At 40.5% G+C, this 23,936-nt stretch overlaps 1 protein-coding gene across 3 annotated transcripts in view; it reads right to left on the bottom strand.

Moving 5' to 3' along the window:
• LOC140729213 (serine/threonine-protein kinase OSR1-like) overlaps positions 1 to 23,936 on the bottom strand; it is a 138,030-nt gene that overhangs the window by 50,765 nt on the left and 63,329 nt on the right. For all 3 annotated transcript variants that reach the window (XM_073048740.1, XM_073048733.1, XM_073048747.1), the window contains 3 exons: positions 23,227 to 23,335; positions 21,963 to 22,104; positions 12,399 to 12,454 (listed from right to left, as the gene is read on the bottom strand). In XM_073048740.1, coding sequence (XP_072904841.1) covers positions 12,399 to 12,454; positions 21,963 to 22,104; positions 23,227 to 23,335 — 307 coding nt within the window. The remainder of the gene's footprint in view (positions 1 to 12,398; positions 12,455 to 21,962; positions 22,105 to 23,226; positions 23,336 to 23,936) is intronic.

Raw genomic sequence — 23,936 nt, 5'->3', positions numbered from 1 at the left:
TGTATAAATCACAGTTCAGTGTTAGCACAGTTCTTTATAAGCTACAAAGGGAATTTTTCTTTCACAGCTGGATGGCAGTGTGAAAGGTAGGCTTCAGAATTAATTAGAAACCCAGAGATGTAAAGTGCTGACTTTGCTTCTTACCATTTTTGGATTCTTTTAAGATGGTGAGTATGGCATTTGTGCCATTATGAAAAGTTAGATTATGATAAATCTCTTAGAAGGCAACATTTTTTTCGCACTAAAATCAATGTACAAAATCACTCTTAGTGGTTGAATAAAAAGTCACTAAGTTACAGCTAATTAAACAAAGTAGGGGTGCTGCAGGATCAGAAGAGTGATGTAGTTGCATGATGTGGGAGCTGATGGACCCCATTGTGGACCACATCTGCAGCAAGTTCTGGCTACTAGAGGAACTCAGGCTCAAAGCTGATGACCTGGAATTTGAGCTTTAAACACTGCAGCACATCAGGGAGAGGGAGAGTTACCCAAATTCTCTGTTTCAGGAGGTAGTCACACCCATTAGATTAGCTGCTTCAAATTCGGCCTGTGGTCAGGGACAAGAGGGTGTGACTGCCAGTGAGGTAGGTAGTGGGATTTAAGAGACACTGCTGGAGGAGCCTCAGCCCTTGAGCTTGTCCAACAGGTCTGAGATTCTTTCTCCTGGTGTGAATGAGAGTGGGGGGCTGTAGGAAGGATGGACAACCTAACTGTGGCACCGTAGTTTAGGGAGCCTTTCAAACGAAGGGAAAGAAGAGAAATGCAGTGGTAATTGGGGATAATATAGCCAGGGGAAAAGACAAGAGTTCTCTGTCAGGAGGATAGAGCATGCCGGAGGCTGTGTTTCCTGCCTGGTGCCTGAGTTTGGGGTATCTTATCTGACCTGCAGCAGAATTTGCAGTGGGAGGAGAAAGCCCCAGTTGTCCTGGTCCATATGGGTACCAACAAGATAGGCAGAATGAGGAAAGAGGTTCTGCTGAGGGAATTCGAGCAGCTAAGGGCTAAATTAAAAAACAGAACCAAAAAGGTGATAATCTCTAGATCAGTACCTGAGCCATGTGCAAATTGGCATGGGGTCAAATTGATTAGAGAGTTAAATGTTTTTCAAGGGCTGCTGTGGGAGAAGTGGGTTTGAATTCATGGGAAATTGGCACCAGTGTTGGGGAAGGAGAGAGCTATACCATTGGGATGGTCTCCACCTAAACAGTGATGGGACCTGGATCCTAGCGAATTGCATAACTAGGGCTGTGGATAGGGCTTTAAACTAAATAATAGGGGAGTGGGTTCAACAGATTGGAGAAGTATGGATAAAGTAAAAGAAGAGTGTGGATAAAGAAAAAGATAAAAGAGAAAAGGAAGAGTGGAGTAAAGAAAAGTCAAGTGCAAAAGGGAAAAACATTACAAGACTTTAAAAGCAAAATGAGTGTAAGAGCACTTTATCTGAATACCCATAGTACTTGAAATGAGGTCAGTGAACTTGTAGTACAAATCAGTACAAAGGGGTATGATTTAGTGGCTGTTACAGAAACGTGACTGCAGGATGGAGGGGACTGGGAATTAAATATCCAAGGATATCAGGTAATATGGAAGGATATGCAGGAAGGTAAGGGAGGTGGGTAGTGCTCTTAATTAAGGATGAGATCAGGGTGATAGTGAGAGACGGTACAAGATCTAAGGAGCCGAATGTTGAATCCATCTGGGTAGAGATTAAGAATGGGGGGGGGGGGGGGGGAAATCACTGGTGGGAGTTTATCGGTCACCAAATAATAACATTTCAGTGGCACAGGCAATGAACAGAAATATCTGAGGCATATAAGAATGGAACAGCAGTTATTGTGGGGGACTTTCACCCAATCTCTGTGCAAGTTAATCAAGTTGGTCGAGGCAGTCTTGAGGAGGATTTCACAGAATGCATTCGTGATGGCTTTCTTAAACAGCATGTTACTGAACCTGCAAGACAACATGTTATCTTAGCTCTGGTCCTGCACAATGAGACAGGTACAATTAGTGATCTTGTAGTTAGGGATTCTCTTAGAAAGTGATTACAGTATCAAGTTTCTCATACAAATGGAAGGTGCAACAGTTCAATTGAAACCCAGTGTATTATGCCTAAACAATGGAGGCTACAATGGGATGAGGGAGGATTTGGCTAGTGTAGACTGGGAACACAGGCTATACGGTGGGACGGTTGAGAAACAGTGGAAGACTTTCAAAGAGATTTTTCAGTGCTCAACAAAAGTATATTTCAGTTAAAAGCAAGGACAGCAAGGGTGGGGAGAGTCAGCCTTGGTTAACTAAGGAAATAAAAGGCATCAAACTAAAAACTACAAAGTCACCAAGAGTAGTGGGAAACGGGAAGATTGAGAAAACTTTAAAAAGCGACAAAGAACCACTAAGTGAGCAACAAAGAAGGGGAAAATGGATTATGAAAGTAAACTAGCACAAAATATAAAGTCAAATAGTAAAATTTTTTATAATTATATAAAGCGGAAAAGCGTGGCTTAAATGAACGTAGGTCCCTTGGAGGACGAGAAGGGGGTACCGATATTGGGTGAAGAGGAAATGGCAAGGTGTTGAATGACTAATTTGTGTCAGCCTTCATGGTGGAGGACACATCTAACATGCCAAAGAGATGTTATGGATGCAATGATGGGAGGTGAGGTCCTCGCCACAATAGCTATCATTAAAGAGGTAGTGTTGAGCTAACTTGTGCGTCTAAAGATAGACAAGTCCTCTAGTCCTGATGGAATGCATCGCAGCGTACTCAAAGAAATGGCAGAAGTTATAATAGAGGCTTTGGCGATAATTTACCAAAATTCTCTGGAGTCTGGGCAGGTCCTGGCAGAAAGATAGTGAATGTCATGCCACTGTTCAAAAAAAGGATGTAGGCAAAAAGCAGGTAACTATAGGCCAGTTAGCTTAACATTGTAGTTGGGAGAATGCTTGAAGCTATCATTAAAGAAGAGATAGCAAGGTATCAGGCAGACCCAGCATGGGTTTAGCGAAGGCTGGACCTGTTTGACAAATTTACTGGAGTTCTTTGCAGTTATAATGAGTGCAGTGGATAGGGGGAACAGATGGATGTTATTTACTTGGATTTCCAGAAGGCATTCGATAAGATGCCGCATAAAAGATTTATCCACAAGATAAGGATGCACAGAATTGTGTATTAGCATTGGTAAGGATTGGTTAACTAATAGAAAGCAGAGAGTTGGGTTACATGAGTGTTACTCTAGTTGGCAATCAGTGGTGAGCTGTGTGCTGCAGGGCTCAGTGCTGGGCCTACAACTGTTCATGATATACATTAACAATCTGGAAGAGGGGACCGAGTGTAATGTATCTGAGTTTGCTGATGATACTAAATGGCGTGGAAACGCAAACTGTGCAGAAGATACAGAGAACCTGCAGAGAGATATAGATAGGTTAAATGAGTGGGCTACGGTCTGGCAGATGGAATACAACATTGGTAAATGCAAGGTCATCCACTTTGGAAGGAAAAATGGAAGAGATTATTATTCCAATGGTAAAAAAATGCAGCATGCTGCTGTGCAGAGGGACTTGGGAGTGCTTGTGCATGAATCACAAAAGGTTGGTTTGGAGCTGCAGCAAGATATCAAAAAGGCAAATGGGATGTTAGCCTTCATTGCTAAAGGCATTGAATTTAAGAGCAGGGAGGTTATGCTGCAACTGTACAGGGTATTGGTAAGGGCACACCTGGACTACTGCATGCAGTTCTGGTCTTCTTACTTGAGGAAGGATTTACTGGCTTTGGAGGCAATGCAGAGGTGGTTCACCAGGTTGATTCCAGAGACGAGAGGGTTAGACTATGAGGAGAGACCGAGTCGCCTGGGACTGTACTCGCTGCAATTCAGAAAAATGAGGAGAGATCTTATAGAAACACAAAATTATGAAAGGGATAGATAATAGAGAGGCAGGAGAGTTGTTTCCACTGATAGGTGACACTAGGACTAGGGGGAAAAAGCCTCAAGATTCAGAGTAGTAGATTTAAAACCGAGATGAGGAGGAACTGCATTTTCTAGAGGGTGGTGAATCTCTGGAATTCTCTGCCCAATGAAGCAGTGGAGGGTACCTCAGTAAATATATTTAAGACAAGGTTGGATAGATTTTTGCATAGTAGGGGAATTAAGGATTATGGGGGAAAGGCAGGTAGGTGGAGATGTATCCATAGCCAGATCAGCCATGATCTTATTGAATGGCGAAGCAGGCTCAACGGTCCAGATGGCCTCCTCATCTGGTTCTTCCTCAATGTTTGGTGATGACCATAAAATCAATTTAATTTGGAGTTAGATCATGATGAATAAACAGCACATCACCAACAAAGCAGGATGGTAAAGATGACTGAAGACAAACTCTTATTCTAATGCCTTTAAATGTAGAACGCATACAAAAAGGCAGTACAAAGTAGAAAAGTATGTAGAATTGACTCAGTCATAGAACACTACAGCACAGAAAGAGGTGCTTCAGCCCCTCGTCTGTGCTGAACTATTAATCTGCTTAGTCCCATCTACTTGTACCTGGATCATACCGCTCCATACTCTTCCCATCCATGTACATATCCAAATATGTCTTAAACATTGAAATTGAACCCACATCCACCACTTCTGCTGGAAGCCTGTTCCAGTCTCACCATTCTCTAAGCGAAGTAGTTCCCTCATGTTTCAGAGAACATAAACATTTACAGCACATTATAGGCTCTTCAGTCCACAATGTTTTGCCGACCATGTAACTTCAATAGGATTTCAGAATGACCATTTAGAAAGATGAGAGGGGATCTGATTGAAACACAAGATTATTAAGGGATTGGACATACGAGAGACAGGAAACATGTTCCTAATGTTGGGGGAGTCCAGAACAGAGGCCACAGTTTAAAAATAAGGGGTAGGCAATTTAGAACAGAGTTGAGGAAAAACTTTTTCACCCAGAGAGTTGTGGATCTGTGGAATGCTCTGCCTCAGAAGGCAGTGGAGGCCAATTCTCTGGATGCTTTCAAGAGAGTTAGATAGAGCTCTTAAAGATAGAGTCAAGGGATATGGTGAGAAGGCAGGAACGGGGGTACTGACTATGGATGATCAGCCATGATCACAGTGAGTGGCGGTGCTGGCTTGAAAGGCCAAATGGCCTACTCCTGCACCTATTGCCTGTAACTTACTCTAGAGACTGCCTAGAATTTTCCTAGTGCATAGCCCTCTATTTTTCTAAGCTCCATGTACCTATTCAAGAGGCTCTTAAAAGACCCTATTGTATCTGCTTCCGCCACCATCACTGGCAGTGCATTCCACGCAGCAACCACTCCGTGTGAAAAACTTACCCGACATCCCCTCGGTACCCATTTCCAAGTACAAATGATGCCCCCTCGTGTTAGTCAGTTCAGCCCTGAGAAAAAGCCTATGACTATCCACACGATCAATGACCCTCATCATTTTATACACCTCTATCAAGTCACCTTTCAGCCTCCGTCGCTCCAAGGAGAAAAGGCCAAGTACACTCAACCTGATTTCATAAGGTACGCCCTCCAATCCAAGCAACATCCTTGTAAATCTCCTTAGCACTCTCTATAGTATCCACATCCTTCCTGTAGTGAGGTGACATGGCTTTAGAGCACCCGGACAACACAAACACCTACATCAGGATGCTGTTCATCGACTATAGCTCAGTATTTAATACCATCATTTCCCACAATCCTGATTGAGAAGTTGCAGAACCTGGGCCGCTGTTCTTCCCTCTGCAATTGAATCCTCAACTTGCTAACCAGAAGACCACAATCTATGTGGATTGGTGATAACATATCCTCCTCGCTGACGATCAACACTGGCGCACCTCAGAGGTGTGTGCTTAGCCCATTGCTCTACTCCCTATATACATGTGACTATGTGGCTAGGCATAGCTCAAATACCATCTATAAATTTGCTGACGATACAACCGCTGTTAGTACAATCTCAGGTGGTGACGAGAGGGCGTTCAGGAGTGAGATATGCCAACTAGTGGAATGGTGCCGCAGAAACAACCTGGCACTCAATGTCAGTAAGACGAAAGAGCTGATTGAGGACTTCAGGAAGGGCAAGACAAAGGAACACATACCAGTCCTCAGAGGGATCAGAAGTGGAGAGAGCGAGCAGCTTCAAGTTCCTGGGTGTCAAGATTTCCAAAGATCTAATCTGGTCCCAACATATTAATGTAGTTATAAAGAAGGCAAGACAGCAGCTATACTTTCTTAGGAGTTTGAAGAGTTTTGGCATGTCAACAAATACACTCAAAAACTTCTATAGTTGTACTGTGGAGAGCATTCTGACAGTCTGCATCACTGCTTGGTATGGAGGGGCTACTGCACAGGACTGAAAGAAGCTGCAGAAGGTTGCAAATCTAGTCAGCTCCATCTTGGATACTAGAAAGTACCCAGGACATTTTCAGGGAGCAGTGTCTCAGAAAGGACCTCCAGCACCCAGGGCATGTCCTTTTCTCACTGTTACCATCAGGCAGGAGGTACAGAAGCCTGAAGGCACACACTCAGTGATTCAGGAACAGCTTCTTCCCCTCTGCCATCCTATTCTTAAATGGACATTGAATCTTTGGACATTATCTCACTTTATTTTTAAACATACAGTATTTACGTTTTTGCACATTAAAAAAAATCTATTCAATATACGTACCGTAGATTCCGGACTACAGAGCGCACCTGATTAAAAGCCGCTGGCTCTAATTTTAGAAATAAAATCAATTTTTTAATTGTACAGGCCGCATCAGATTTTAGGCCGCACCGAATTTCCGGCGGACCGGATTTTCGGCGCACTGGATTTCCGGCGCACCGGATTTTCGGCGCAGCGGATTTTCGGCCGCTTGTAATATGAGATATTTACACAGAAAGATATTACACGTGTTGGGCTTCAAATTCTGCCCTGTGTTCGTTTTGGAAGAGAGACAACCAACACCGGATTACAGTGCAGCGTGGCTTTATTGCAGAACGCGTTTTGCCTTCCCCTTACATTCTGCTCTTATTTATACTCCTTTTTCCCCCAAACCAAACCCTCGCTACACATATTTGGTAAGGCTAAACTTTGTTATACCTACCGGTATTTGGTAACATCGGACACTTGTGTCCTTATTGGCCCGATACCATTCAGAGTTTTACTGTTTTTTTGTTTACTGAATCGCTAGCAGTTTCGGTGCAGCGGAATCCTCAGTTTCGCTCCCTCCCTCCCTTGTACTGCTGTCTAATATCACGTGAGCCATTCCTGACCTGAAGCGGCAGTCCCAAATTAAATCTCCACCGTCTCACCATAGATTCATGTATGCCAAGATTACGCGCAGCAGCTCGATTTCCTTGTTCAACCGCCAGATTGATTGCCTTTAACTTAAAAGCTGCATCATATGCTTTTCTTCGAGTGTTTTCCATGTTGATGAGGGTGAGTACAAATGGCTGATTTACAATAATTTGTGAAGTGCGCTTGATTTATCGTACAATTTCATTGGACCTCTGTGAACTACTCATCAATTTTATTGGTCTACTGTTACGAGGCAAAATGTTTTGGCGGCATGGGAAAAAACCTTCTATTAGCCGCACCTTATTATAAGCCGCTATGTTCAATGCTGTTCAAAGCATGGGAAAAAAGTAGCGGCTTATAATCCGACATCTACGGTAACTGATTTACTTGTTTATTTATTATTATCTTTATTTTATTTATTATGTTTTTCTCTCTGCTAGGTTATGTATTGCATGGAACTGCTGCTGCCAAGTGAACAAATTTCACGTCACATGCAGGTGATAATAAACGTGATTCTGACTCTCATTCCCCTACGCTTTAGGGAATAAAGCCCTAACCAATTCAACATTTCCCTATCATAAGGGTCTCAAGTCCAGACAACATCCTTATAAATTTTCTCTGCATTCTTTCAATCTTATTGTTATTTTTCCTGTAGATAAGCGACCAGAACTGCATATAATTCTCAAAATTAGGAATCACATCTTCAATATCTCCTGTACTCAACAATTTTATGTATGAAGGCCAACGTGCCAAGACCTTTCTTTACAACCCTATCAGGGATTATGGTACTGCTCACTATGCATATCCTACCCTAGTGCAAAACCTCATTTGTCTGCATTAAATTCCATTTTTAGCCCATTTTTCCAGACGGTCCAGATCCTAGTTCAAGTTTTGATAGTCTTCCTCACTGTCCACTACACGCCCAACCTTGGTATCACCTGCAAATTTGCTGATCTAGTTTATTATACAGGCAGTCCCTGAGTTACAAATGTCCCTCTTACGAATAAACAGCCATAAAGTCTATTATATTGAAAATTCGAGTTAAATACAATTGTTCATAATAACAAATGCACGCTCTATGTTGTGATGTACCTGTTCTGACACATACAAATCTGTCTTAAAGACAGACTGAGGAACGGAACTCGTTCGTAACCCAGGGACTGCCTGTAGATGAGAAATGACAATTGACCCACCACCAATCTCTCTGGCACACAACTAGTCACGGGCCTCCAGTCAGAGAGGCAATCTTCTATCACTCTCTGGCTTCTCCCATGAAGCCATGTATAATCCAAGCCCCGACCTCACCTTGAAAGGTAAATAACTGAACCTTTTAGACCAACCTGCCATTTAGCTCCTTATCAAAAGCCTTGCTAAATTCCATGTAGTCAATATCCACCGCCTTACCTTCAACTTTCCTGGTAAGTTCCTTAAAAAACTCTAAGATTGGGAGCCATAACCTACTGTGCACAAAGCCACATTGACCATCCCTAATCAGTCCCCGTCTACCCAAGTACTTATACATTTTAGAATGCCTTCCAACAACTTACCTGCTACTGACATTAGGCTCACTGGCCTATAATTTCCTGGCTTATTGTTAGAGATTTTCATAAGTAACCAACAACATTAGCTATCCTCCAATCTTTGGGCTCCCCACCCATGGTTCCTCTGGTTCCATACACACTTTACCACCGTCACAGTTGATTGGTCCTATTCTCTCATGTCTTATTCTCTTGCTCTTAACATACTTGTAGAATGCCTTGGGATTTTTGTTAATCCAGTTAACCAAGGCCTTCTCATGGCCCCTTCTGGCTCTCCTAATTTCTTTCTTAAGCTCCTTCCTGCTAGTCTTATATTCTTCGAGATGTTACTTACTTAATTGTCACCAAACAGTTGATACTAGAGCGTACAATCATCACAGCGATATTTGATTCTGCGCTTGGCGCTCCCTGAAGTACAAATTGAAGTACAATAAAAATTTAAATTATAAATCATAATTAGAAAATAGAAAAGGGAAAGTAAGGTAGTGCAAGTCAGGTCCGGATATTTGGAAGGTACGGCCCAGATCCGGGTCAGGATCTGTTCAGCAGTTTTATCACAGTTGGAAAGAAGCTGTTCCCAAATCTAGCCATACGAATCTTCAAGCTCCTGAACCTTCTCCTGGAGGGAAGAGGGACAAAAAGTGTGTTGGCTGGGTGGGTTATGTCCTTGATTATCCTGGCAGCACTGCTCCAATAGCGTGCGGTGTAAAGTATCATTACCTAGTTTTTTTGAACCTTTCGTAAGCTCTTCTTTTCTTCTTGACTAGATTTACAGCAGCCTTTGTACACCACAGTTCATGTACCCTACCATCTTCGCTCTGTCTCATTGGAATGTACCTATGCAGAACTCCATGCAAATATCCCCTGAACATTTGCCATACTTCTTCTGTACATTTCCTTGAGAACATCTGTTTCCAATTTATGCTTCCAAGTTCCTGTCTGATAGCCTCATATTTCTCCTTACTCCAGTTAAACACTTTCCTAACTTGTCTGTTCCTAATCCCTCTCCAATGCTATGGTAAAGGAGATAGAATTGTGATCACTATCTCCAAAATGCCCTCCCACTGACAGATTTGACACCTGACCAGGTTCATTTCCCAATACCGGATCAAGTACAGTCTCTCCTCTGGTAGGCTTATCTGCATATTGTGTCAAGAAGCCTTCTTGAACACACCTAACAAACTCCACCCCATCTAAACCCCTCACTTCTAGGGACATGCCAATCAATATTTGGGACATTAAAATCACCCACCATGACAAGCCTGTTATTATTACACCTTTCCAGAATCTGTCTCCCTATGTGCTCCTTGATGTCCCTGTTACTATTGGGTGGTCTATAAAAAACACCCAGTCGGTTATGGACCCCTTCCTGTTCCTAACTTCCACCCACAGAGACTCCATAGACAATTCCTCCATGCCTTCCTCCTTTTCTACAGCAGTGACAAAAGGCTGTCTCCTTTTAAACTCTTCTCACTGGCTGTCATCCATGTGCTTGCACAGTTGTGCCCCAATCCAGGTCTAGGATTTATGAATATTTCAATTAGATCTTCTCTTTTAAACTCCAGAGAATGGCCCATTTCCAGTCACTCACTCCTCATTTAGCAAACCTATCACCTCTGCCAAGGTCCTATATAGCTACAGTAAGAGGTCTCCTTGTAATGAAGGTCAACATTACTTCCAAAAGTGCTAGTTTCAGCTGCATGTTGGCTTTCAGTGAACTTTATGCAAAGACATGAGGGGTCCCTTTGAGTATCAGCACTACTCACATTTTTGTATTATACTGCATGTTACATTCTTGTTCATTCACCTAACATTTTGTAACCCCTTGAATCTCTTTACATCCTCTACAATGCTCAATCCCATCTTGATTTGTACCATTAGCAACTTGAAAGTGTGATAGTGATAATTTCAGCTAATTGATTGACAGTAAATACAAGGTACCCAGGCGCCAATCTCTGTTGCACTCCATTAGTTACAGCTTGGCCACCTGAGAAAAGGTCCATTTATTCCCATCTTGGTTCTCTACCCAATTATTGTTAATTATTAAAATTTAAAAACTCAGTATTGCATCACTCACAGACCTCCAAAACTTTGCACCTGACTCCTTTTGCACTGTATCATTATTATGTATTCAAAATATTATGCCAGCCTTGAAAATGCTGGCATAATAGTAGAACTTTATCAAACAGAACTTTAACAACAGAATCAGTAGAACTTTGAGGTTTGTGGAGATGGGGGAAAGGAAAGGAGAGAAGAGGAGAATGAAGTAGTTACAATATTTAAGAGACCAATAGAACTGGATATTACAAAATAGGAGTCAGAAAAGCTTGATTATTGGAAGTAGAGATAGAAAACATTGCAAAATGAAAGAAAACAAAAACAGAACCTAACATTTCTGAAGTTTTGTTTGAAAACAAAAGGAACACTCTTAATAAATTTTCTACTAAACAAATCCTCTTCAAGCCTGCATTCCTTTTCTTGCCTCTTAATTTAACAATTGATGATGGTAATTCTTCCACTATTGGACATGCCATTGTACTTTAGCAGCAAAATTAATAAAATATACTGATTAGAGTTAATCTTCAGAAGAACTGCAAGATAATGGAACAAGAACACCAGTCTGTCTTTCATACACTACTTGGCAGTATCAGTTCATCTTACCAACTGAGTTTCAACCTATTTAATTTTAAGAAAAAGTATTAAATGTTGAAAACAAAACCACAGAGGCTGTTCCAGCAGACTTCCGCCACTGCTACTTAAATATAAGGTAGTGATTGCAAATTTGAGACAATTTCACTCAAAAAGATTATACTAAATAATGTATGTCATACTGGAAAGAAAACCAGGATGTGGAAGACGACAATCCTTACAATGAGGAGACACATTATTGAGCAATATATGGGAAGCCTCCCCATCATCCATTCGAGTTTCATGCTGGAATTATAATACAAGATTATTGCAGTGTATCTCAAAAAAATTGCGTGCTCATGAAGTTGGGGAAGGAGATTTAATTATTTTATGATACCGTGTGGAAATGGTCCTTCAAGCCATGCTGCCCAGCAATCCTAGCCTAATCATGGGACAATGTACAATGACCAATTAACCTACCAACCAGTATGTCTTTAGACTATGGGAGGATACCGGAGTAACTGGAGGAAACCCACATGGTCACAGGGAGAACGCACAAACTCCTTACAGGTGGGAATTGAACCCAGGTCACTGATATTACAAAGCGTTCTGCTAACTACTACACTTCTCTGCCACCCAGACAAGACTGAACAAGTTCTAGATTGCTATATACACATCGTTTTAATCTGTTTTCTGCAGTGTGCTTTATGTCTATGTAGCACAATATGCACTTAAAAGCACTACAATGGAGTGCTAAGTTTGTCTGAAAAGACAAATAAATGTACATAGTTAAATTTGATTAACTGAAATTTGACATTAATACCCAATGTCACACATCAGTTTGCTTCTATAATTTTCTATTATCCACATCAGTTTTTCAATACTTTAGCCAATCAAATGATCAGAATAATGTTTCTATCCCTTTCTAACCGAAGGATGTGCAGTTAGTTACCTGCAATTTGCACGGAGCCTTCCTCACCAAGAAGAATGTTTCCTGCCTTCAAATCTCTGCAAGATAAAACAAACAAGCTAATACACAGGAATCAGGGGATAGTGTTACAAAGTATCACTGTTACTGGAAAATTTCAATAAGGTGAAAAATGTCAAGCTTGGATTCAGCAAGTTACATGTGAACAGTCCAAGAAAAAGTTCCATTGCAGCTTATTTGAGGGGGTGGCAGAACAGGGTAGAGGGAGGTTGGAAGAGAGAAGTTAAGAACTAACTTGCCATCAGTACAGCTCTATTCAAGTACTGTATTCAATTTAAACATGGTCCAAACCCAATCACATCCAGCTGAAATCATAAACAAGAGAAAATCTGCAGATGCTAGATATCCGAGCATCACATACAACTCAAGTCTGAGTACTTAGAATTTTTGTTGGTGATGATCAGGGCCAAAACACAGCAAGGAGAAACAAACACAAAGTACACTGTAGATGCTGTGGTCAAATCAAGACCTACAAAAAAGCTGGATGAATTCAGCCGGTCGGGCAGCATCCGTTGAAAGAAGCAGTCAGCATTTTTCCTGACGAAAGGAGAAACAAACAACATAATCCAGAAACTCGAACGATTAAGCAGTATCTGTGGGAGGAAATGTTTTGTGGATGCTTTACATTGAAACTGTTTGATACTTCAGGATTCCAGAATTTACATTTACATGCCAACACAGTAAAATACCATCAAGTTTAGGACTGGTAAATAGATGTAGAGACAAACATCTGCCTGGCCTTACAACAGCTGAAAGTATAACCACTAGGTTCAAGGGCAGCAACTATCCAACTGTTAAAGACTATTGACTGTCTCCTAGTACCATGGATTCTTGATCTAAACATTTACTTTATTACAATCTTATACCTTACTGTCTGCCTGCACTGTATTCGGCATTCTGTTATTGTTTCAATTGTACTGATGTACAATCTTACTTTGTAAAGAAACACTGTACTTTGTATGCGACAATAATAAACCTATTTACCAATACAAAAACAAAAATAATTGGGGAAAATTTGGGGAAAAATATCAAACAGCTAACTTAACACACACAAAATGCTAGTGGAACACAGGAGGCCAGGCAGCATCTATAGGAAGAAGCGCTGTCAACATTTTGGGCTGAGACCGTTTGTCAGGACTAACTGAAAGGAAAGATGGTAAGAGGTTTGAAAGTAGAGGGGGAGGGGAAAATGCAAAATGATAGGAGAAGACCGGAGGGGGTGGGGTAAAGCTGAGAGCCGGAAAGGTGATTGGCAAAAGGGATACAGAGCTAGAGAAGGGAAAGGATCATGGGACGGGAGGCCTAGGGAGAAAGAAAGGGGGAGGGGATATAAGTAGTAATACTTATTAAAATTGCCCATGCCTGATGACTCTCCTCTTTTTTTTTTACTGACCCAGACCAAAAACACTGACCCCAAGCACGCACAATTCAAACAGACAATTATGCTGTGATGTTCTCTTCCAAGTCACATTTTTATTCTATTACCCAAGGAGAACATATTTTAAGATGCAAGTTGGCTAGCATCAAATTATGAATTTGAAATAAATCCTTCTTTTGTATTAGATGCTACTAGTGATTGCTGGACTAATGCTTTATTTTGACAATGGACCATGTAATGATGTGTAAAGCCACAGGAAACTACAGGTGACGTAATACAATGGTTGCATTATAGAATGAGATCATCAAGCCCATAAGAAACTTGAGTTATCCAACATGTCTCACTCTATAACCTTGCAAATTTTTTGTTTTTTTTCTGAATGCTACAAGTAAATCAACTTCCATTAATATTCCTAACAGTTCATTCGATATGCTGAACACTTAAAAACATTGCAAATCATTATCCAATTACCTTCATTCTATGCTGCTAGCTTGAGTCCACCAAAGGCAGTTTCGCTACAGCTTTCTAATTTCAAATATCTTAATCAGATCACCTGACAAATTCTGCTCTCCAACTTTTCCAGTATATCCCGGAATCATTCCAGTAAATGCCCTTCACCCCTCTTTTCTGAAATACTGTGCCTAGAACCAGCAAATATCCCTGTCGTGGCTGACCCAGTGGTTTATACTTTTGCCAAAATAATCTTTTTTATTAAAAATATAGTACATACTCAAAGTTTCAAAGCTCCAGGGTATTTCACTTTGCACCTGTCTCAATGCCATTCCAGTGACATCAAATGGTCTTCTATCAGCTGTGATGTGATCAGATTAGTAACAATGCATATTAGATTTGTAAGAAAACCTCCCTTTAAAGAATATTGGAATTTTATATCATTTAAAAATTCATATTAATTTTTTTTTTTACAGAATTGCTCTGCTTTTTAAAAAACAAGGGCACAACAATAATCATTACTGGTATCAAATACAGTAGATTCGGGTTAATTAGGCCATCAGTTAATTGGGGCAGCCACTTATTTTGGGAAAACATTAAGAAAATAGCTAGGATTCCCTTTGTTTATTTGGACCACTATGCTGCTTAACTGGGACAAACGACTGTTGCTGAACAATTTCTAACTAGCGCCAGTCGTGCACACTTGAATGGCTGTTGGACACTATGCCATGTTGAGAATAAACAAGTTTTTAAATAGTGTGTGTTTGTGTTATGTTATCCATTTAGGCTGACAGACACAGATTTATAAAGCAGTGATTCTTGCAAAAACAACACGAGTGAATCTGCAGATGCTGGAAATAAATAAAAACACAAAATGCTGGCAGAACTCAGCAGGCCAGACAGCATCTATGGGAGGAGGTAGTGATGACGTTTCCGGCTGAAACCCTTCATCAGGAGTGAAGTAACATGGGATGGTCGAGGGGGGATAAGAAATGGGGGGAGGGATGAAGTAGAGAGCTGGGAAGTGATAGGCTGAAGGGAAATGGGCTAGGGGGAAGGTGGAGAATTATGGGAAATAAAAGAGAAAGGTAGGGCTGGGGGGAGATTATAGTGGGGGGGGGGGGGGGAGAGAAAGAGAACCAGACTAAAATTATAGATAGGGATGGGGTAAGTCGGGGGCAGGGGTATCAACAGAGGTCTGTGAGTTGAATGTTCATGCTGGCAGGTAGGAGGCTACCTAGGCGGGAGATAAGGTATTGCTCCATCAACCTGCATGTGGCCTCATCTTGATGGTAGAGGAGGCCATGGACAGACATATCAGAGTGGGAGTGGTCTGTGGAATTGAAGTGTGTGGCCACAGGGAGATCTCACCACAGCTGGAGGGCTGAGCGCCGGTGTTCGGCAAAACGGTTTCCCAGTCTGCGGTGGGTCTCCCCAATGTATAAATGGCCATATCGGGAGCACCGTATAAAGTATATCACCCCAGTTGACTCGCAGGTGATTAGCCACTGTTTTATCCTTTGTCTATCCTGCTTGTTACTTCTTCAAAAAATTCCAACAGATTTGTCAGGCAAGATTTTCCCTGAGGAAACCAGTTTGTCTTTTGTACCTTTTCATGTAATTTTAGCTAACAGGGGCAGCCACTTAATTGGGCCAAAATGTACTGATCCTGATGTGTCCAATTAACCAGAATTCCCTATACTACAATTTTTAATATATACTATATTTTCTTTCATTTCTAGAATTAGTCCTTGACAAACTAATTACAGACTAATAATGCAGTGTCTCTACCCTTTTGACTATATTCAATCACAACTCAGCTTTATTTACCCTTGAAAGCTGCAATAGTGTGTGTGTGCACTATTGTCAATTTTTTTTATACGCTAACAGGAGACAGGTGAGAGTGTAGATGCAGGTTTCTGTGGAAAGTGACATTTGATATTTGGGATTGAGATCCTTTTATCCCTCCAATCATGCCGCCTAACCTGCTGAATTCTTCCAGTATTTTCCTGTCGCACATTCTAGCATCTGCAGCCTTGTGTCTCTATTTTATTCCTCCACTGTGGTCTCTTCAAGCTATACCCACTTTTAAGTTTTCTTCCTCATTGATACAGGTTCTGTGACACCTTCTTGCACTGTTCTACGAAATTTCTGATGCTCAAGCCACATGAACGATCTCAGTCCAAAACAGTGACTGTTCATTTCCTCTAGTGTATTTTCATATGCTTTTTTGCTCCATTTCTGCCCATTTTGCACAATGAGAAGACCACTGTATAACAAGGAGTTCTCAGAACATATCCAAAGTTCATAATGAAGTACTTCTATTTACAAAGGGGGAAAAAAATGGAAATTCAGTTCATGCACTGATACCTGAAACAGAGATATTAACACAGGACAGTATAATGTCTAGCTCATGCAGCTACTGCCTCATAGCTCCAATGACCTTTTCAATCTGATAACCAATGCTGTCAGTATGGAGTTTACATATTCCAAAGACATGGTTTTCTTCCAAGAGCGGTTTCCTTCCACACCTCAAAGATGCATGGGTTGCCACATTAGTTGACCACTGATAATTGCTCCTCACACGGAGATGAGTGGTGGATTCAAGAGAGCTGATGAGAATGTAGGAGAATTAGAAGGGAAAGATTGGTGGAACTAGTTACCTGACAGTTGACATGGACTCAGAGCAAAAGGCCTTTAATCTATGTTCCATTATTCTATAAATATGCTACTGAGGGCATGACAGTAGATAGTGGTTAGTGCAATGCTATTACAGTTTGGAGCATAATTCTCACACTATCTGTAAGGAGTATGTATGGTGTCCCCATGACTGTGTGTGTTTCCTCTGGGTTGTCTAGGATATTATTATTCTGTATTTTTTTTAAAATAGTAAGTCTACAGACATTCAAGTTTTTAAACATTGCTGCTGTAATGAAATTTCCCATCTGGGATCAATAAAGTACTTATTATTATGCTTCCTCCCACAGTTAACGATTTGGATGAAGGCATAGAAAATAACATCAGCAAATTTGCTGATGTTACTAAGCTGGGTGGCAGTGTGACATGTGATGAGGATGTTAGGAGAATTCAGGGTTACTTGGATAGGCTGGGTGAGTGGGCAGATACTTGGGAGATGGCATTCAATGTGAATAAGTGTGAGGTTATCCACTTTGGGAGTAAGAACGGGAAGGCAGATTATTATCTGAACGGTGTAGAGTTGGGTAAGGGAGAAATACAAAGAGATCTCGGAGTCCTTGTTCGTCAGTCACTGAAGGTGAATGAGCAAGTGCAGCAGGCAGTGAAGAAGGCTAATGGAATGTTGGCCTTTATTACAAAGGGAATTGAGTACAAGAGCAAGGAAATCCTCTTGCATTTGTACAGAGCCCTGGTGAGACCACACCTGGAGTATTGTGTACAGTTTTGGTCTCCAGGGTTAAGGAAGGACATCCTGGCTGTAGAGGAAGTGCAGCGTAGATTCACGAGGTTAATTCCTGGGATGTCTGGACTGTCTTACGCAGAGAGGTTAGAGAGACTGGGCTTGTACATGCTGGAATTAAGGAGATTGAGAGGGGATCTGATTGAAACATATAAGATTATTAAGGGATTGGACAAGATAGAGGCAAGAAATATGTTCCAGATGCTGGGAGAGTCCAGTACCAGAGGGCATGGTTTGAGAATAAGGGGTAGGTCATTTAGGACAGAGTTAAGGAAAAACTTCTTCTCCCAGAGAGTTGTGGGGGTCTGGAATGCACTGCCTCGGAAGGTAGTGGAGGCCAATTCTCTGGATGCTTTCAAGGAGCTAGATAGGTATCTTATGGATAGGGGAATCAAGGGATATAGGGACAAGGCAGGAACCGGGTATTGATAGTAATTGATCAGCCATGATCTCAAAATGGCGGTGCAGGCTCGAAGGGCCGAATGGTCTACTTCTGCACCTATTGTCTATTGTCAGTCCAAAGACATACTGGTTAGTAGGTTAATTGGTCATTGTAAAATTGTCCTGCGATTAGGCTCAGGTTAAATAGGCGGGCTGCTGAGTGGCACTGCACGTTGGGCTGAAAGTGACGGTTCCACACTGCATCTAAATAAATAAATGAACAAAATCTTTCACCTATTTAGTTCCGAAACCTACAGTAGATTTGATTGATGCTCAGGATTTAAACAGGCTCTGTCTCCTTTTCAATTTTTTTTAAAAAAATTGCTCCCTAACATTTGTTTTGATTCAGTAATTATTCCCTTGGGCCATTTTCTGTACCATCAAATTTTTGAAATCCAACATTTAGCTTCATCATCCCACTCCCATGCACGGCAACAGCAAATGCAGTTACCATTATTCAAGTCTATAAAAATACAAATGGCTCTTTTACAAAACTGTATTACTAATCTGTTTCCCACTGCAATGCTTTGCCAATGGTTACTTCACTTAATTCTGACCCATTTTCCACTAAAGTAGTCGCTAATCAAACTACAAGTCCAGTAGGAATCTTGTCAAAGTCACTGAAAACACTATTCTCCTTATCAAATTTAATGCAGTAAACTTATATTGGTAGTGAAACTAGAAATAAATTTCTGAAGCCAAAGCTCAGGATACATGCTAGACACACTTATGTCTGTCCCTTCTGTCAGTCAAGGTGGGGCAATGATGATCTGTAGGTCATCAAATTTTCTTTGCATGATGACCTACAAATTATCATTGCCTCACCTTGCTAGTCATGGACCCCATCACACCAGGTTAAGTTCAACTTGGCAGAATGTGCATCTCAATCAATTCCATAAGACCATAAGAGATATGACCAGAATTAAGCCATTTTGACCCACAGTCTGCTCCACCCATTTCATCATGGCTGATCCATTTTTTTCTCTCAGCCCCAGTCTCCTGCCATCTCTCCATATCCCTTCATGCCCTGACCTATCCAGAATTTATCAACCTCTGCCTTAAATAGACATACAGACTCAGCTTCCACAGTTGCCTGTGGCAAAGAATTCTACAGTTTCACCACTCTCTGGCTAAAGAAATTCCTCAACTCCTTTCCAAAAGGACACCCCTCTATTCTGAGGCTGTGTCCTCTGGTCTTAGCCTCTCCCACATTGGAAAAATGTGGAATTAAATGCACAACAGTCAAGAGTGTAGAAAGAGTAGTGGGGTAAATATGCATCCTTGAAATACACCAGTGTTGAAAGTCAGTGAGAAAGAGACTGCGGCCTCCTGATAAGCAAGCTGAAGATTGTTTCAGAGGGAGGTACAGAGGTTCCAGGTTCGAAGCTTAGTTATTAGTACTGAGGGAATGATGGTAATTGATCAACAATAGCCTGGCACATGTCTTGCTGTTGCCTAGGCGCTCAAGAGTGGACAGCCAGTTAGATTGCATAAACTGTTGACCTACTGAGGCAGTGGGTGAATTGCAGAGGGTCCAGGTCTTTGCTCAGGAGGAAGTTAATTCTAGCCATATCTAATCTCCAAGCATGTAAATGACAATAGATGTGAATGCTACTGGGTGATAGTTACTGAAACTGCCCACCACCCTGCTCTTCTTGGGCACCAGAATAATTGATGGCTTTTAGAAAAGTTTGGAAATTCAGACTGCACCATTGAGAGTTTGAAGGTGCCCCTGAATACTTCAGCCAGATGGTCAGGAAATGTTCTCAGTAACTGGCCAGGTAGACCACCAGGGCCTAATGCCTTGAGGGTTCACTTTAACAAGTGCTCGGACATAGGTGTCTGAGACTGAGAACACACACACACACCCCACACTAAACAAATATCTATTCTATTCTTTTTCATGAAATGAAGATTTGATGTCTCCCCCTTGTGATTGTTCTTTTTCATCAATTTTGATCTAGAACAGGGATCCCCAGACCCCTTGGTTAATAGTAAGGGTCTATGGCATAAAAATCCCACTTAAGAGTTTCTTACATAATGTAATCTACAATTCTAGAAATACAAAATAAAGTCAAACACAAATTAGGAAATTAAGGAAATTATTGTCAGAACCAAGATGAGAGATCTTATCTTTAAATTTCATATGTTCCAATCAACCATTTGGAAGGCAGCAGTGAATTCTGGAACTGATTTTTGCCTTTTCCATGAGGCTGTCCCAATGATAAGGGTCTCATTGCAAGTCCTTTTGTGGAGCACAGCGTGGCGCAGATTAGTAGCCAATTTTTATCTTGCAGATTAAGAATACAAAGTCCATCCTTGTATGCATTGGTGAATGAGTTAACGATGACCAGAAACTCAGGTACTGAGCATGTTGAATCTGCATTTTGCAGTTCAATAACTGAGATTTAGGTGATAATTGTTTTTAAAGAGTATAGTCATCACAGGTTGAACAGCTTTCCAATAACTTCACTCTCAATGTGGCAAGAAGGATTTTGAACAATAGGGGCACTAACTGGTTCTATTATAGATCTGCTGGTTAGTGCCACAGCTTGCATAACTGCAAGACCATCAGCCCATAATAAATTGAAGCATACATTGTGGAGCAAACTGAAATCCATACTGCCATTCAAGGACCAGCTCTTCAATCACTGGGAGGAAACATTTGAGAAGAATGATGATAATGATCTTCTCTGTGGCTGATAACAGAGCAACCCTTCAGTCGTTATTATATTTTAACTAAAGTCTTTACTTAAAGATGGTCATTACTATAGCAACTCTGGGTCACTTGATATATGCATGTCATTCCAGAAATTAAAAAATAAGACTGTAGATTTGTAACTCAAATTTGTCAACAACTTCAAGGAGCAGTACCTCAAGGCAGCAGCATCACTAAGAACCCACACCATCCAGGTGATGCCTTTTCTTTACTATGCTAAAAATGTTTTAAGGACTGCTTCTTCCCCTCAGCCATCATATTTTTGAATGTTCCAGGAACATAAATCTCTCTTTTATTGCACTATTTATTTGTCCTACACTGTATTGCTGCTGTAGGAGCAACAAATTTCAAGACATATTGATGGTAATAAAATTGATTCAGATACCATCTGCTCCCAAGGCACTGCTATTATTTTTAAGCCTTGATCTCCTTGGCAGAAGAACCAAAGATTCTCTTTCCACTTGTCAATTATGGCAACCCTTAAGCTGTGGACACCATAGCTCTTGCAGCCTGGCAGATGACACTATCTTCGAGAATTGCCTTTGAGAGATCACTGGAAGCTTCAGTATTAATCCCCTTGCGACGATTGGTAGTGACATCATGAGACAAATTGATGGAAATCGATTCCAACCACAGTTGCTTTCAAATATATAAGATTATCACAGCCATCTTCATTTTATCACAGCTACACTATGCTGACTAACTTCTATGTACTTAGAATTCATGCATTCTAAAGATTCTGCTAAATAATCAAAAATAAGGACAGAGTTTCAAAGCAGGACTAAAATAGTAGTAGGGCTTTCCCAGAACATTCAAATAAATCTTAAAACTACAGCTGAAGATCATTCTTACTTAGGTGATACTCAACGGAAATATAAAAACAGTATTCTCAACATAGCCACCATAGGTGTTATTGTACACAAGGATCATCGATTTGTTTTACAAGACAGCTGACTGAAATCTGTTGCATCACTGAGTGGCTCATAAGAATTGTTACTATAAGACCATAAAATATTCCAAATGGGAAAGCTGCATCTGAAGCTCAAACTCATGATCAATACTTAAAATGTACTATGACAATGAATTAAGCCACACTTTTCTTACCTATGAATCTGCCCGTTTCTGTGCAGATAATCAAGTCCTTCCAGTACTTCCTTCAAAATGGTAGCTATGACAGTCTCCTCCAAAACTCCATTTTTGTGATCTCCCTTTGCTATCACATGCTTAATTATATCTAGTACAGATCCTGAAACAAAACCAAATGGGCAAAATAAAATGAATGAACCCAAATTTTACCAAGTGTAGCTGAAACATACATCACGTGCTTTATAATGCTCTACATTGTTAGTAAATAGTTAGAATCTGGTTTTAATGATTTATGTTAATCTTGTTTGACCATATCCTTTTGTATATAAAATACTCAGCTTCAAATCAACTTCATAATAGGAAAAAAACCATTAATTTTAAAATAAAAGCAACCAAGATATTGCGTCCTTGTCTAGATGCAAGCTAATTTACTCTTTTTTTGTTTACAGATCCACTGTTAAAAATCAACTAACAGTAAGGGGTTTGGAAGAATGAAGTACTTCTCCAGGCCCCTTACTCCACAAGACTGGGTAAAGAGTTAAAAGCTTCCAAAATATCTTAGGTGTGACATGGAGATAAGGGAAAGAAAACATCAAAGTAGAAAATAAGGCAATCTCTTCCTCGTGTTTTTTTTGTTCTTAGACACACTGCAGTATCATGTTCACATGGGGTTACCTTTAAAAACTTCATGCCCTGGTTTGGGGCACAGGTGTGGAGCTGGTAATAATACACAGAAATGAACAGAATTCTGGGCAAGAGACATTGAGTGCACTGGTATTTAACCCACAAGAGCTTACGCCAACTTTTAAGAGTAGACCAGAGACTACTCTTAAATTGAAATTTCAGCCATTTAATTGCCAACTGGCTAAAGTGAGAATACACATTTACATTGAACTTGAATGCATTTCTTAATAACTACAGCAAAATACCAAAGCTTACTACATTTTCTTATTTTGGGGTAAAACACAATTCACCTGACCAAACAGTTCATTGACTCTTAGTTAGCATTAAAATCTAACTAAAATCACCTAGAATTGACCAGTGCTTAAGGCTGCATGTGCTCAACTGGCAAGTAGGTAAAGCGGAAGTCCTTCAATGTGCAGTGTAAAGACTGAGGAAGATTTATCCACATCGTCGCAACCAGTGGGTAAAAGATTCCTTCCTATACATAAAAGTTCAACTAAAGCTGACTGTCACAGATTTAAAGCAAGCCAAGTCAGCTTTAAATAAATTTGGATACTTGATCTTTCCAAACATACAAGTTTTAACATTAAAAACTCACCACCACTGAGCAACTTCATTACCAACCAGAGCTCATCCTTTACCACAAATGAGGTATAATATGACACAATGTTCCTGTGATGGCATTGGCTCATTGCTTGAATTTCTTTCTGTTGAGAGAATACAGAAATATCCATGAGTCACCAAAAGCATTTTCTTTACAAAGGGGTAATTTTCCAAAATAAAATGGGAAGTGCATCAATCTCAAGAGATTCACAAAGCTTAAGGGAGCTTAGAAGGGGTAAATGTGTTTAAACGATAAAGGTTGCTGCACAATAAGTGCTCGTCAATGGGAAAACTGAAAATAAATAAAATATTAATAATTAACCTTTATTTACACTTACAGATTTCATTTTCAAATCTGCAAATGAAAAATTTTGTCACAATATTAGACAAGCACTGGATGAATTTCAGTCTCTCAAATTGATAGAAATGACATAGCAGATGAAGTTAAAATGTTTACTGCTTTTCTCTTCACACAGATGCTTCCTGATATATAGATAATTTTACTTCAATTCCAATTCACAGTACATGGCATTACTCTAATGTAAATGTCATTGTAGTAACATTTACTTGAAAGTATGCTGTTATCAATGGTTCTTTAATTCAGAAGTCAGGCATCATTTTAGATGACCTGTGTAAGGGTTATGGTTGCAGACATGCACTCCATGAACAAGTAAGAAAAAGTACCCTACAAAACATTTGCCAGCA

Source organism: Hemitrygon akajei, chromosome 1 (assembly GCF_048418815.1).
Source record: "Hemitrygon akajei chromosome 1, sHemAka1.3, whole genome shotgun sequence".
Classification (NCBI taxonomy): Eukaryota; Metazoa; Chordata; class Chondrichthyes; order Myliobatiformes; family Dasyatidae; genus Hemitrygon; species Hemitrygon akajei.
This window is presented reverse-complemented; position numbering and strand designations above follow the sequence as displayed.